Raw genomic sequence first — 16,040 nt, forward strand, 5'->3', positions numbered from 1 at the left:
TGTCTATTCCCACAATTCACAGAGGAGACAGAATCAACTGAATTACACAGCTGCTTTACCAATTATTCACAGAAAGCAGGTTGTCTGTCACGAGACGGCGAGTGCCAGCTGCTGAAGAAAGGGACCGAATAATGGGAAAAGTCCATCTGAAGTGGAAAACAAAGGAACCAATAAACGGAGATAAAAAAATAAAGAACAGCAGAGTTCCGGCTGTATTGTGATATGTTCCAGTCAGCTCAGCTGCGCTCTGTGGAGTTAGGATTGGAGCTCAAACGCCCGGCGTCTTGTCGTCTTCTCACTGTTTTTGGAGAACGAGAGCCGGACCAATCCACACGACTGAGCTCCAGCCCACGGCTCGTCACTGCGGGAGACACAATATTCACCCATCAGTCATCATGATCCCTTTACACTGCAGGGGTTTACTGTCTGTTGCATCATCTGTGGGTCTCAAGCTTCACTGAACCAGACGTGTGTGCAACAACACCAGCAAACAGCGCTCGAGTGATAGCAGTGTTTTAATGACCAAAGCGGCTGATATCAAGCTGATTATATATAATCATATCAGTTGTCCAAATGAAGTTCTTAGCCATGCATATTACTAATCAAAAATTAAGTTTTGATATATTTACGGTAGGAAATGTACTAAATATCTTCATGGAACATGATCCATTGAAGGGGGTCTGAATACTTTCCGTACCCACTGTATATTAGTCCACCATCAGTAAAGTGAATTTCACACTTCTCCAGTGAATTATGATTATGACTTAAAGCAACTAAAGTTATCCAGCCAATAATAATAACGAGATATTTAACAAACACAAGGCCAGCTTTAAAACACTCCGTTTGCTATGTACAGATGAAACACACATTTCTAACAATTTGACTACTTTTAAGAAACACTGAACTCCTAGTTCCCAAGCTGAACCCTGAGGAGGAGGAAGAGGCAGGATCATCATCATCAGGTGTGTGTTTCTACAGCAGCACTGGGCAACTCTGGTCCACTTTCCTGCAGAGTTTGGCTCCAAGCTTCACGAGTTCAGCAGATCCTGAGGAGCGTGACGAGCGAAGCTCTGCAGGGTCTGGAGGAACAGAGTTAGGGTTACCTGCGTCACCTACACTGAGATCTGTAGACAGCGCTTTCCTCGGCAGCGTCCGGATCCCCGCCGGAGTCTAGACAGAGGACGAACACACTTTATATTCATGCAGATTTACATTGTATTTATTTGTGAGCCGTGCTGGCAGAATGAGTGTGAATGTGCACGGGTGAAAAATAGAAAAATGAATTGAATTTGAGGTTTTCTCAAACATGAGTTCATTAAGCTCTCGTCTAGTGACCCCAGTGCTCCAAATAGTAATTAAACATCTAAAAGTATCTTTATTTGTAGGTGTTCTGAGAGGAGTATCTTGCGCTCTATCCCACATATACACAGATTTACAGCAGGCTAAATATATTGAAGTATTCACACAAACATAATCTGCTATATCTCGAGTGAAGCATCGGATGTGTAACATTATATTAGATCCGCGCATTACACTATCTTAATACAGACCGTCTGTCTCATTAATATTAATCTAACGATAAAAGAAAGAGGGAATTACTCGCTGCTTGATTGAACCGCTTTTGTAGTTTTAATAATCTATTTATTTGTAATGAACACACTAAAGTGATTTTTACATTTTACTATTTGTTTTTCTTACTTGAATACTTATGTTTAGATGTAAAAAGAAAAAAAAAATTGTTTCTTTATATTTGTTTATTTTTTGCATCGGTTCTTATAACAACAAAGATAAAATAAATAATAGCTATACTGTGATTATTAATCTAGTAATTATTATTAAGAAAAGAAGTGGAGGGAAAGATTTAATGTTGCTGGTGATTTTTCTTTGGAACCTTCAGGAAACGTTACATCAGTTTTTCTCTAAACTGACTTTGCTGACTCCATCCACTTCAAACAGATAATTTTTCATCTGATTCCAACAAATCATGCATAATTTTGAACAGAGAATGTAAAAATAACTCATTTTTGAAAATGTGCTCATTGTGACATTTTGGCAGCACAGGTCACAATTATATATTATATTGATAATTTATTCAAACTCTGGCAAGTTAAAGTGGCCAAAAATGGCATTCTAAGCTTCTGAAGTAGCATGTTAATGAGATCTGGATTGTGATTGGTGGGCTGACCTGACTGGACAGCGTGGGCGGGGCTTGAAGTAACGGTGGGCGGATCTGAGGGCTATACTGGAAGCGCATGTCACCTGACACAACAACACACCTGATGATCCTCAAAACATCCTCAACACTTTATTACACACCAGACAGGACCAGAGGACTCACCCTGTCCTGAAACCATGGATCTGGAGAAGTGAGGCATGATGGGAACAGTGTTGAGGCTCGGACGGATGCTCTTTACGTTAGTGAGGTGTGTTGATGACGAGCTTCCCAGCTGAGGACTGCTCTGTGAACAAACCGTTACACATCCAGATGATGCTGCGGAAAATCTGCTTACCATCAGGTCATCCAAGATCAGGAGGTTTGTAGAAATGTAGCACTGCATCAGTGTCTCAGCAATGGATGCTCTGCAGTGAATGGGTGACGGCATTGTGGATTATTGTGATGTTTTTATCAGCTGTTTGGACTCTCATTCTGACGGCACCCATTCACTGCAGAGCATCCATTGCTGAGACACTGATGCAGTGCTACATTTCTCCAAACCTGATCTCGGATGAACTGAGGGTGAGCACATTTACAGCACATTTCCATTTTTGGGTCAACTATTCTTTTGACATAACATAAGAGCATATTGAGGTGCATTAGTGATTTTGTGTTTGTCAGATCTGCACATTTTGCTGTGTGTCGCCACAAAAACAAATGCTTTCAGCGTTTCACACTGAATTAGAAAAAGGAAATACTGTATTTTTGAGCGTAATGTGGTGCGTTCTTACTCGTGACGGTTCCAGACCGCAGACGTCGCTGGGCTTCTGTGAGTGTGTGTGATCGGAGCTGTAGTATTTGTTGTGTTTCCACTGCGGCGGTGAATGAGACTGAGGCTGCTGGGACACAGGTAACGTCAGGTGCATCATCACCATTCCACCTGCTGCTGGGGGCGGAGCTCCTACACACACACACGCACGCACGCACGCGCACACACACGTGCACACAGATACACAGATATATACACACACACACACACACAGAGAGAGAGAGACACACAATTACACAATGCCTCCAACATCAGAATCATAACAAAACAAACTGAGCCGTTACTGTTCAGGGCCCATATTCACAAAACATCTTCAGGCTAAAAGTAGCTCATAACTCGCCGATTTAGGAGAAAATCTTAAAAATATCGGGCGTGTCAGTCCTAAATTCAGGACTCCTACATTTTAGCTCTAAGAGTATTTCACAAAGCGTTTCAGCGCTAAAACTAGCTCCTAAATCAGTGAAAGGTTAGGAGCAGTGAAGAGGAGTCCTAAGTCACTGAGACCAAGCCACAAACTATCCTGAAACAGCTGTTTCCAGCAATCTGCCTCGGAACAGAAACATTTTAGTAACACGCTGCATTTATTTGCACACAGATGTTCTCCCATGCATCTTTTTTTGGTTTTGGAGGCTATCCCAACTCCAGATTGTCCTTTGATTATATGCTTGTCTTCATTAACCAGTTGCTGTTCTTGCGTCCAGTTTACGTTTGCATGAATTACTATCAGCTATGATTATTCTACTCTCTTAATTAAAAGGCTGTTTACATGCATATCCACTAATTGTTCACGAGAAGCACACATGTAAGAGACTGACAATTAGCTGAACATATACTTGTTTAATTAGTGACACTTAGCCTGCATTTTTAAACCTTTATTTGAATGTCGCAAATAACATTTTTATTTTTAAACCTTTATTTGAATATGGCAACATAATATCGCGCTCTACAGTATTTCTATGAATAAATCTCTGACAGAGACTATCAGCCAATCACTGTGTGCATAGTTAATAAGCTTGATGACATCACCCATAGCAACGAGCTCAGCCCCGCCCCCTTACTCTGAGCTTAAGACTTCTCTCTGTTCCTCAGTACAAGTTTGTCTCAGCAGCTTTGTGAAAAGGTTTTAAGAGAAAACTCTTAGCTAAAAACCTTTACTGCTATTTAGGAGAACTCTTAGAGGTAAGATAAAATGTTTTGTGAATACAGGCCCAGGTCTTTTATTCTGACACCTTCACTTTGTGAGAACCATAACAATGAACATTAGGAAAATTATGAAGCCACAGTCAAAGCAGCGTTATTTTAGTTAAGTAAAAAAAAAAAAAAAAAGAATTTTAGCTAGTTGCCATGGCACCATTTCTAATTTTAATTTTAACGATGTACTAAAACAAACACTGAAATAAAAAATAATCAAAACTATAGACATAAAAACCAAAATGACTAAAACACTGATTAAAACTAAAATATAAAAATAAAAAAAATGTTCAAAATATTAATTAAATATAAAACCTATAATAGTATCTCAAATGATACTAAAATAAGACTGAACTGATCCGAATAATTGTACTTTTGTAGAGCTGCTTTACAGCTGAAATTGAATTCATAACTGATGAATTATATAGTTATTGTTATTATCACTGTGAAGCTGCTTTAAAATAATCTGTATTGTATAAAGCACTATAAAAATAAAGGTGACGACTTGATTATAAGTTCACAAATAAAATATACATGAAATATGATTTGTGGTAACTTGTTATAATTGTACTTACTATTATAATTACTACTAATTATGTATAATTACATGCAAGTAACCCTAAGCCAAACTCTAACCATATAGTAAGCACATGTAGTTAACTAATATTACTCAGTACTTAAATGTATAATTACACTGTAACAAGAACCCCTTAAAATAAAGTGTCACCAATTTGTTACTGCGTTCTTATAGTTATTTTAGAATACTTGAAACTTGAGGAATATACTTTGCTTTAATAAATAGAAGATTAATTATATTGTTAATGTAAAATCAGAATCAGTGTAATTAATGTTTAATTAACTGAACTTGAAAAATGTGTCATTAAGTGAATTTACTTTTTTAGAAAAAAAACAAAAAAAACAGTAAGGACTTTGCCTCATTTCTGATCATGAAGAAAATAAAGCAGCTGATGCAGTATCAGTTTGATTTACTAGAATGAAATCTGCTGCTAGTATTGCGATACGGATCACATCACAGTTTGAAAGCAGTGCAGAGGAGCAGAGGAAGATGCGTATGGGTTTGTACCTGAGCACTGCTGGGTGGGAATCTGTTGCGAGCCGCAGGGTGCCGTGGTGCAGTGGAGCGGCATCTGCTCCGCTCGTGGAGGAGGCAGGAACCCCACGGAGGAGCTGAGGAGACCAGCACATGCAAACACATGAGCATGCCACCTACACTCAGCTCACACTAGGGTTGGGCACTGAATTCAGTAGCCTTAAAGGCACAGTTCACCCAAAAATGAAAATTCTGTCATTAATCACTCACCATTCATTAACCAGTTGCTGTTCTTGCGTCCAGTTTGGTTTTCTATAGGTATTTCTATGAGCTCTCGGATTTCATCAAAAATATCGTCATTTGTGTTCTGAAGAAGAACGAAGGTCTTACGGGTTTGGAACGACATGAGGCTGAGTAATTAATGACAGAATTTTCATTTTTGGGTGAACTGTCCCTTTAAGGGTACTGACTGAATTGCGTCGGCACTACCTTCGCATTAAAGTTACATTTCTAGGGTCATATGGTTTCTGCGAAAACGTGGATGGAATCACGGAGTCCATTCAATTTTTGGATGAATAAATCAAAAGTAGGTCTGTCACTTAATTCGAATCGTGATATGGACTAGTTTCTGTGAATATTAAAATGCAAAAAGACGGTTTAAATAAGCATGTTTCGCTCTCCAGAGCTGCTGTGAGAGTCGCCTCATGAGAATTTTACAGCTTCATTTGAGAAAACTAGCATATATATACACATGTAACAAATATATTACTCTTGTATTACTTTTGTACTGTATACCGTACGTCTTTATATATTCCATTTTCTGTCAAATTTAAATAAAACTATTAAATTATTAAAATAAATATTACAACCAGATTAACCACTTTATTTGAGAAAAAATGTATACATTATTAAAAAAATTTTAAAGGAATATTCACGCAATTTTTCTTCCATGTATTAATTTTGACAGTAAACTTCTGCTAGTTTGCCAAAAATAAAAGGGTTTAATTTTAATTTTATTAAAAATAAATAAATGCTCAATGCCTTAATTCCACTATCAGAAAAATTAGGGGGGAGAAAGAAAAAGATTGTAGGGCCCTATTGTTCAAAATGTTGAAATAGCTTTAATAAGGACATGAGCCGTGTGACGCAGCTGCGAGGAGCCGCTTCATGAAGGATGTGCTGCCGTGAGATCGCTCTCCTCTCGGGACCCGCCGCGTTATATTAAGACCGGCTGCATTATAAATCATCTCGAGCGTGGCCTACTAAAGTCCAGTCCCGAGAGACGACCGCTTACTAACCTGTGCAGATAGAGCCCTTTTACACACCAATGAGATGGTCTCATTTTGAGTTTATTCAGCAGAAGATGACATCAGTCTGAATTTATTATTCTAAAAAATATATATGAACATTCATCAGCAGACACATGGAAAATCGTTATGAATTCAGCTGTTTTTTACAATAGAGAACTCCATACACTCAGTGAGCTTCACATTCATTATTCCGTGCATTTTCTGTTTTACGCCAGCGGATCGTCACAATAATGTGTGCTTTTATTGTAATTATGACACTCCAAATCTGTTTTGGAAATCGGTGTGCATAAATGTTTTATTTTTTACTCCCCAGCCCTGAATGTCACTGTGACGCTCTCGGCTCCTTTTGAGATTGGCATTTATGCATATGACAGATGCTTTATTCCAAAGTGACTTGCATTGCATTTAAAGTGCAAATCTGATCAGTTCATGCATTCCATAGGAATCGAACCAGTGACCTTGGCGTTGCTAGTGCAATGCTACAAAAATGAGTAAAAGATCTTTAAAAAAAAATAGATAAAATATAATAAAACAGCATCTGTAGTAGGGCTGCACAATTTGAGGAAAACATCTAATTGCAATTATTCTAATAAAAATCAGTATGGCTCCAAAACAATAATAATAATAATAATAATTATTAGTAGTAGTAGTAGTAGCATGACTACTACTACTAAAAAATTACTAAAAACAAATATACATTTCTATTGTAATACTTCACTGTAAAATAAGAAAAGAGTTAAGAGTTTTGAAAGTTGGCTCTTGTTTTGTTCCTAAATGCATATTAAAGCGACCCAAACTCAGAGATGGAGTTCATGTGGATTATTTACTGTGAACCGAGTCGCTGTGAGATGCTGAAAACACGAGCTGCTCTTGTGTAAATGAACACAGCGACACGCTTCACTCTGAAACACAAGCACATACGTGACCCTGGAGCACAAAACCAGTCATAAGGGTCAATTCTTTGAAATCTGAAAGCTGAATAAATAATCTTTCCATTGATGTATGGTTTGTTAGGACAGGACAATATTTGGCTGAGATACAACTATTTGAAAATCTGGAATCTGAGGGTGCAAAAAAATCTAAATATTGAGAAAATCATCTTTAAAGTTGTCCAAATGAAGTTCTTAGCAATGCATATTACTAATCAAACATTAAGTTTTGATATATTTACGGTAGGAAATTTACTAAATATCTTCATGGAACATGATCTTTACTTAATATCCTAATGATTTTTGGCATAAAAGAAAAATGTATAATTTTGACCCATACAATGTATTGTTGGCTATTGCTACAAATATACCTGTGATACTTATGACTGCTTTTGTGCTCCAGGGTCACAAATCTCTTATTTATAATTAAATTATTGCCTTAGCAATTTGAGAATTGCAACCCAGCCACATTGCAATTTTTTTTTCTTTCAATTAATCACTCAGCCTAATCTGTAGTTTCTAGAAGATCTGAATGAATCCTAGTGCTTCTGCAGATGAAATAAATGGTGCAGTTTGTTGTGAGTGAACGAGTGCATGTACCTGCCGGCGCTCTGCTGGTGGGGAGGGAAGATGCTGTAGTACACGGGCTGCTGATACGTCTGCTGCGGCACGGACACCTGACACAGAACACATTCACACGCTCATCACGCCACAGCTTTAGAATCACTAATGATGTGATTAACTCTGCTGCAGGGATGGAACCATTACCAGCTTTTAATTATCATTAAAACCGTATTCGATTACCGCGATTTGAACAGCTGAGGATAAATAAATACTGTCCAGCAAATTTTCACACCGATACATCTCTACTCTGCTGACAGAGTCATTACATGCTCCCAGAATGCCGCGTTCACCTGATAAGATGGCTCTGACGGATACTGGACCATCATGCCTTGCATCTGATTCTGCGGCGGCGTGCATCTAATCATGTTCTGGTAGTTCTGCTGCTGATTTGGCATCACAGTTTGGTAACCTGAAGAAACGTACAGAAATGACTGAAAACACGACAATACGAGAACTTCAACAGCAACACGTGAAACCAAACAGAAGAAATATGACAGTAAAACCCAATAAACCATTTACTGTTCACTGACAAAACAAAATCATCCTGTCAATCAACAATAAACTCGGTTTATCCTTATAATGCATTATAAATAAAATGCAGATACATAAAAATGTATTTTTTTAGTAAGTGAATGAAACTTTGCGAATGCTTCGAGACCCTCATTTACACGTCATTTATTTATTTATTTATTCTTGTTTTTTACAATTATATTTTAAGAAATATAACAGAATTTTAAAATAATGTTACACATTTTGTGTTTGGTTATTTAGGACCCGGTATGTATGGAGTAACATTAGTGTCAAAAATACTTTTTGTAGAATTATCCATGAACTTACATTAGTCAAAAAACACTTTTCCCAACATCTCACACACTTTTGAGACTGAATTTTGTTGATGAATATGAATACGTTTGCTTATTGACGAACAACTGCAGCATGAAAAACTGATTTTCTTCATCTGAAAGTGAAATTATTTATTTTTTCATATTTTTTACAATTATATTTTAAGAAATGTAGTCATTTTAAAATAACGTTATTTTGGACCTGGTATGTATGGAGTACCATTGGTGTCAAAAATACTTATATAATATGTTTGTTTATTGACGAACCACTGCAGCATGAAAAACTTATTTTCAGTCAAATTAAAAAGTAAAATTAATTAATTTGGACTGGTTTTAAGTAATTATGAGCTATAAATTCAAAGGAATTTAATTAAATTCCATTCACTCCTATGGTGTCAATACTGTAATTCTTAAATTATATGTTCTTATGAATTTCATACAATGATAAACTTCAATGAAGTAATTGACAAAAACATATATTTTGCATCAGTTTTTTCATTCATGTATGATTTGAATTTCAAATAATTTCTCAATTTATTACTTAATAAAAAATTTGAAAATGCAGTAATAACAGGTTACATTGAAAAAAAGACAGAAAAATTACTGTTTTATAAAATGATGATTCTTCAGGTCCAAACGGAGCAGGAATGTGAAAATAGTACACAAATTTTGAATGCATTCTGAGAGTTATTCAAATACTTATAATCACAAGTGTCTGTAATCTCAAATCTATGAATTCAGATTCATGTCAGAACAAGCTAATGATACCCTTACTAGTGAAACGCTTTAAATCATTAGTGATCTCAGCAAACCAGCAGCGTTAAATTGCCTCTCATTATCCGAACACACGTGCTCCCCAAATGACAATAGCTTTTATAATGACTGCAACATCATGTCTTTTAAAGCTTCTGCGTGTCAGCGTACGAACAGGCATTAATTTACACGCGCAGCCCGTTATGAGCAGGGTAATTTGCATTGGTGTCAAGGTTATCGGGGAGCGTGTGACCTCCTCTCCGCGGAGGAGCTGCTGGCTTTTGGCCAAAGGGACGCAATCAATTTAGCCCAGATGAGAGCAGAAGTGGGACAAAGGAAACGGACGGCCCGCGGCTAGGAGACGGCGAATGCGCGCTATTTTTAGCTCGGTTCTCTCACCTCCACTGAGGAGCAGAGCATGATGGGAATATTATATTAAACACTCCGGCTGAGCTTGCAGGTAGACAACAGGAGGAATGTTTTCACCGGATTTTCGCGTCAGGAGCATCTGAAGGGTTTCATTTCTGGGGCAAACATCATCATTCCATCTCTACACACAGCATTCCGACATTATTCCAACATGCTCCTTCAAGATGCAAATGAAATGTACAACTAGAAACAGGTTATTCACATCTGTGTATTTTTAAACCCAACAGAAATCAGATCTCATCAGCTTAAAATCCATCGCATTCAATCAGAATCAGTCTGAAATCTGTTTTTAATCAGTTTGGCTGTTTTGAGATTTTGGAAATTTGGAGCATTAAGACTTTTTAATGTTTTAAAAAGTCTCTTATGTTTACCAATATTTATTTGATCAAAAATGCAGTAAAAACAATAATATTCTAACATTTTTTTTTTTTTTTTGGAAACTGTAATAAACTACCATTTAAAAGTTTGGGGTCAGTAAGATTAAAAAAATAAAATTAATACTTTTATTCATCAAGGACGCATTAAATTGATCAAAAGTACCAGTAAAGACATTTATAATGTTGCAAAAGATTTCTATTTCAAATAAATGCTGTTCTTTTGAACTTTCTATTCATCTGTGGATCCTGAAAAATAAAAAGTATCACGGTTTCCACAAAAATATAGTTCAGCACAACTGTCTCTAACATTGATAATAATCAGAAATGTTTCTTGAGCAATCAGCATATTAGAATGATTTCTGAAGATAATGTGACAGAATGTAGGAATGATGCTGAAAATACAGCTGCGCATCACAGAAATACATTACAGTTTAACAGAGATTCACATAGAAAACATCTGTTTTACATTCTAATAATTACAATTTTACAGTATTTTTTTAATCAAAAATAAACGCAGCCTTGGTGAACAGAAGAGACTTCTTTAAAAAAAAACATTAAAATAAGTACTAAAGACATACAGCAATAGTAACCAACCCAAGAGAGAGAAGTGTGTTCAGCGTTTATTCACACAGCACACACTGAAGGCTTAATGTTGTGTGACCGTCAGACGGACTGGAGCGCAGCGTGATCCTGCAGAGACGAGTGTTCGAGGAGGAGTGAGGGGCTGGAAAAGAGACCGGTTCACTGTGAGAATCATAGGGCGTCTCAGACAGTGCCTCGGCCCCGCATCCAGCCGCTCCGACAGCCCAAACGCTCCCATCAGCATCGTGAAAAGCTTCTCCAATTCAATCCAGTCAAGCATCTGTCGCGCACAAGAGAACAATACGGCTAAAACAAAACCTGTATTGTGCGTATTAAAGGGCCAAACGTGTTGTGCTGATATCAGTGCTTCAGATGCCTGACAGAAACAACTGCTTTAAGATGCTTGATCCGGTCTTTTGCTTCAGTGAGCCAGGAGGAGACATCCGATCTAGATTCTCAAACACTCCTGCTGCAGATCTTGCAGTAATCCAGTGAGATTTTGGTTTGAACCAGGAGAAGGTCAGATCTCACCATCGAGTTCATCTGGGACAGAAACTACTGAGACTAAAGGCCAAATACACAGAAGAACTGTGGAAATGTCTTTTTTTTTTTACTTCAATTAAATTAATGTACTATATTTTAGTTTGATTCAATATTTTGTATTTTCAGTGGCTTTTATAGTACTAAATTATATTTACTATTTAATTATATTAAATTACATTTCCAGTTTAAACTGTCATACATCTTAAATGTTTTGGAGCGCAGACTTTAGTTTGGTCTCTTTTTAAAGAAGACACTTGATAATTATCTGAGGTAGATAATTCCTGAAAACTGTGAAAAATGTTTAAAAAGTGAAACAAGAAGTTCAAGTTTATTATTATGAAAAATGCACAAAAATTCTATTTTAATATTTTATATGAAATACATAATTTCCAAAGCATGTTTTACTCTAAAACTGCAAGAAAATCAAAGCCATAAATCTAAACTAGTTATGTTCCGAATTTGAGGTTGATATCACAAAACATGAGGTTTCAGTCAGATTTAGTTTGGCCGCAGTACCAAACGCTTTAAATTAATTTCCAATGCGCTCATTTTTGACCGCAAACAGCACAAGTGTGACTATTTTTTAGGACTATTTAACCTTTTCGAATCATGTCCATGTCTTTTTTTTTTTTTTTTGCATTCACATAGCAAGTGCCAAAACCGTTACAGAGTTTCGTACCATTCCAATGAAGTAAAAAAAAAAAATTTAAAACCAAAACAAAAACATTTTTGGTCAAAAACAAATTGAATTTGCTGCCCCAAATGATTGGAATGTGCTACAAAAGCTATTGAAACTATAAACAAATATTCCACTATGTGCATTTAAAAAATTACTAGTAAGTGCTCTGACCTCGACCTGTAAATGTTTTAACTGAGATTTTATTTTATTTTTCTATGTGCTTTTATGTATTGTAATATATGTTTGTATGTTTCTCAGGATATATTAATTCTCCTGCCAGGCTGTTATTAAAAATAAGAACTTGTTCTTAATTAACTTGCCTGGTTAAATAAAGGTTAAATAAAAAATAAAATAAAAAAAAAAACACCAAAGAGTTAAAGGATTATTGAGTATAAAAATGAAAATTAGCCCATGATTTACTCACCCTCAAGGCATTCTAGGAGTATATACTTTCTTCTTTCAGATGACTCCAATCGGAGTTATATTAAATATTATCCTTGCTCTTCCAAGCGTTACAACGGGAGTAGGCGGGTGTTTTTGTTCAACAGTCCAAAAGTAGTCAAATAAAGCGCACGCATCCGTAATAATAAAATGTGCCTCACATGGGTCCGGGGGTGAATAAATGCCTCCTGTAGCGAATCGATGCATTTTTGTAAGAAAATTAGAAGCAAAAAACGAGGATTTGTAAAGAAAAATATAGGAGGATTTCAATATAAGCCATGTGTGTTGTTTTCGCTCAGGTGTGTGAGGTTTTCGCTCAGGTGTGTGGGGTTTTCGCTCCCGTGTGTGGGGTTTTCGCTCCCGTGTGTGGTGTCAGGCTGCCTTATCAGTGGCAAACGAGATGCGATGATGATGTTGGTGTCATTCAGTTGAACCCACTGGATGTGGCACTGCTACGTTGTTCATTCAAAATATTGCGGAAAAAGAGAATATCAATGCGGAGAAGATCTTGTTTACGGCAAAACTGAAACCAAGCCATTCACACAGAACGCAGATTTATCACATTTTCTAGAGGGACATCTATCACCTTTGCACTCTCGTGTCGCACAAGAGAGCCGCATGTTTAGAAAGCCATGTAAAATTAATGCAAGTTCAACTTTTAAAAAACATGTCTCGAGACTTTTGACATTTTTTCCCCCATCTCACTGCATCTCAGTTTTTAAATAGAAAAAGTACTCTTTGTGATTGGTTTACGGTCCTTTGTATTAAACTATACATTCATACATGATGCGGTTTTGTTTCTAATTGTTTAAGCAACTTAATTATATATGGTTTATAAACATTATTTTAAACATTATGCACTTTTTTCAAAGATAGCCGTGTTACTTTATTGCTTTGAATAAACGTGCATTAGTAATATTTTGCTCAATGCGCCCTCTTGTGGTCTCAGGAGAGAAGCCAAAAGCTTTTTTTCCCCCTAACTGAAATTATGCCTTTTAAATTCGAATATAATTTGAATATTGATGATATTTAAGTACAAAATTCAAATTTAGTTTTTCAGCCATTTTGATAGCCCTAGTGTGTGTGCAGTGATGTACCTGGCTGCTGCGCCGGTGCGGGAGGAATCTGACTCTGAGCGCTGTATGGTACTGAACCCATGGGCTGATACAGCTGTCCAGACACCGGGAACTGGCTGGGCGAACAGTAACACGCCGGCATCTGTGACAGAAACAACACACAGTGAACTCCAGTGACACACAACACCTACAACCACTGAACTCATCACAGCTGCAGGGAGAGATTTCTGGGTCCATCCCAATACGGTCCTGGCCACTTGAGGTCTGAATAACACTGAGTTCTAATAGCAAAGCCCTTAATGCACACTATCTAAAACAGCGCTTCGGAGCGCTTCCATATTTAAAGCTAAGCTTGTCTCATCATTCATCATATTCAGAAATACATGTGCCAGAAATTGTGCAACGTTGAGGAAAACTTTTCACTGAAGGTTAAACTAAATAATTCAGTAGTAAAATTGCTAGTAAAATTGGGTGCAAAAACTGCTGCACATTGCATTGGTGCAGAAGTGTGTATTTTGTAAAATTTATGCAACTGCTTGTAACAGCTAATTAGAAGCACTATAGATCATGACATACTCATTGATCGATTACAAAACTATACGGGTATACAAGGGCAAGCTTTAAGATGGTTTAGATCATACCTGTCCGATCGCTACCACTTTGTTTATTTAAACGGGGAGTCATCTTAATTATCACCAGTAAAATATGGAGTGCCACAAGGATCTGTCCTAGGTTTGTCCTGTTTGATTACGTCATTAACTGAATTTTACCGTACATTTCTGCCATATGTACATTAATTGGACATAGTCCGCACTGACAAGCTGCTCCTAAATATATGGTAGAAACTTAATTTACTGTAAAGCTGCTTTGCAACGATTTGTATTGTGAAAAGCGCTATACAAATAAACTTGAATTGAATAGAAGCACCACAATTAGACTGACGTTTATTACACAGGAACTACTTTGAAAGCTGGTTTCCGCCATGGAATTAAAATTGATATTTTTTTTCTGTAGCTGAAATAAACCTCCAGACATTTAAAAGTTTATTTTAAGGTTCAGTGTATTGAAAATGTAAAATACATTTTTAAGTTCTATCGCATTCAGTTCTATTGAGTTGATGGCAGACAATATCAGCTGATAAGAAACATCAATATGAATGGCTCTGAATAATGATGCTATTGTCTTCTTTAGAACTGTTTAACTGCTGAAATTGAGTTGTTTCATAATTCATGAATTTTGCAACATTAACTCCTATTGTCCTGTTAATTACTGTGAAGCTACTTTGAATCCGTCTGTATTGTGTCCAATCAGTTATAATCAAATGCTCTACACAAACTTGCGCTCTTCATGTCCTCTTAAACACTTACATTTACACTAACGCCATTTTAAAATGAAAACGATCCACGTCTACACTGGCGCTTTCACTGCGTTTCAGAAACGATCCCCGTCCACACTGTTTTCAGTTTTAACGTACATGTTTGCTTGAATTTATTTTCAAGATCAGAGGTAAACTATCTGTTGTTGCTTTCAGTATGGCTATAAGGTCACACAAAATAATATTTAAATTCACATTAGACACTTTTAGCATTGAATAAAGCACATAATAAGTACCTGAGATTATCTACTGTCATATGTGACCCTGGACAGTGTATTGCTGACTATTTCTACAAATATACCTGTGCTACTTATGACTGCTTTTGTGCTCCAGGGTCACGTATTAGTTTGTATGTTGTTGTTCCAGCCGCGACGTCGCGGAAATAGAAACCGTTTCGCAGCATGTAGTTGGGACATGGTGTTAGATCAAGTATGTCATGTAAACAGACCCAACAAAAATTTGAACAAAGTGTTCAAATGCAAAGTTTTGGGACAGACCCCATGTGCGTGTAGTGGCTGTTTGAAATTATTTCTGAAGGTGCATTTGAAGAGTTTATTTGCAAAAACTGATAAACGCCACTTTAAAAAAAAAAAAAGAACTGAGAGCCGTGCGTTATTCTCCACATATAGCGCGATCTGAACCCTAAACACGTTTTTTCAAAAGAGCCGGTTTTGTCCACTTTCAAGGCATCACGAGTTCACGTTTTACTGCAGAAGCCAACAAGCACCCTTGTTGTTTTTGAACAGAAGCCGATAAGTCCATTTTAGCGAATGTAGAATGTACGCACTGTATTCAGGTCAGGTGACAAGGCTACTTTCACTTTGAAAAGACGTGCTAGCTGAGAGGAGTTTCGT

General features: G+C 36.9%; 1 protein-coding gene across 1 annotated transcript in view; it reads right to left on the reverse strand.

Annotated features, from left to right (window-relative positions):
• Positions 1-346: 346 nt before the first annotated feature.
• The window catches only part of LOC107685409 (R3H domain-containing protein 1-like), a 38,517-nt gene continuing 22,823 nt past the window's right edge, over positions 347-16,040 (reverse strand). The window contains exons 19-27 of the mRNA XM_016481985.1: positions 13,833-13,953; positions 8,380-8,498; positions 8,066-8,142; positions 5,260-5,363; positions 2,947-3,116; positions 2,339-2,459; positions 2,186-2,259; positions 906-1,170; positions 347-361 (exon numbers count right to left, since the gene is read on the reverse strand). Of these exons, the coding sequence (XP_016337471.1) occupies positions 973-1,170; positions 2,186-2,259; positions 2,339-2,459; positions 2,947-3,116; positions 5,260-5,363; positions 8,066-8,142; positions 8,380-8,498; positions 13,833-13,953 (984 nt within the window). The 3' untranslated portion in view covers positions 347-361; positions 906-972. The remainder of the gene's footprint in view (positions 362-905; positions 1,171-2,185; positions 2,260-2,338; positions 2,460-2,946; positions 3,117-5,259; positions 5,364-8,065; positions 8,143-8,379; positions 8,499-13,832; positions 13,954-16,040) is intronic.

Source organism: Sinocyclocheilus anshuiensis, unplaced genomic scaffold (assembly GCF_001515605.1).
Source record: "Sinocyclocheilus anshuiensis isolate Anshui unplaced genomic scaffold, SAMN03320099.WGS_v1.1 scaffold661, whole genome shotgun sequence".
Taxonomy (NCBI): Eukaryota; Metazoa; Chordata; class Actinopteri; order Cypriniformes; family Cyprinidae; genus Sinocyclocheilus; species Sinocyclocheilus anshuiensis.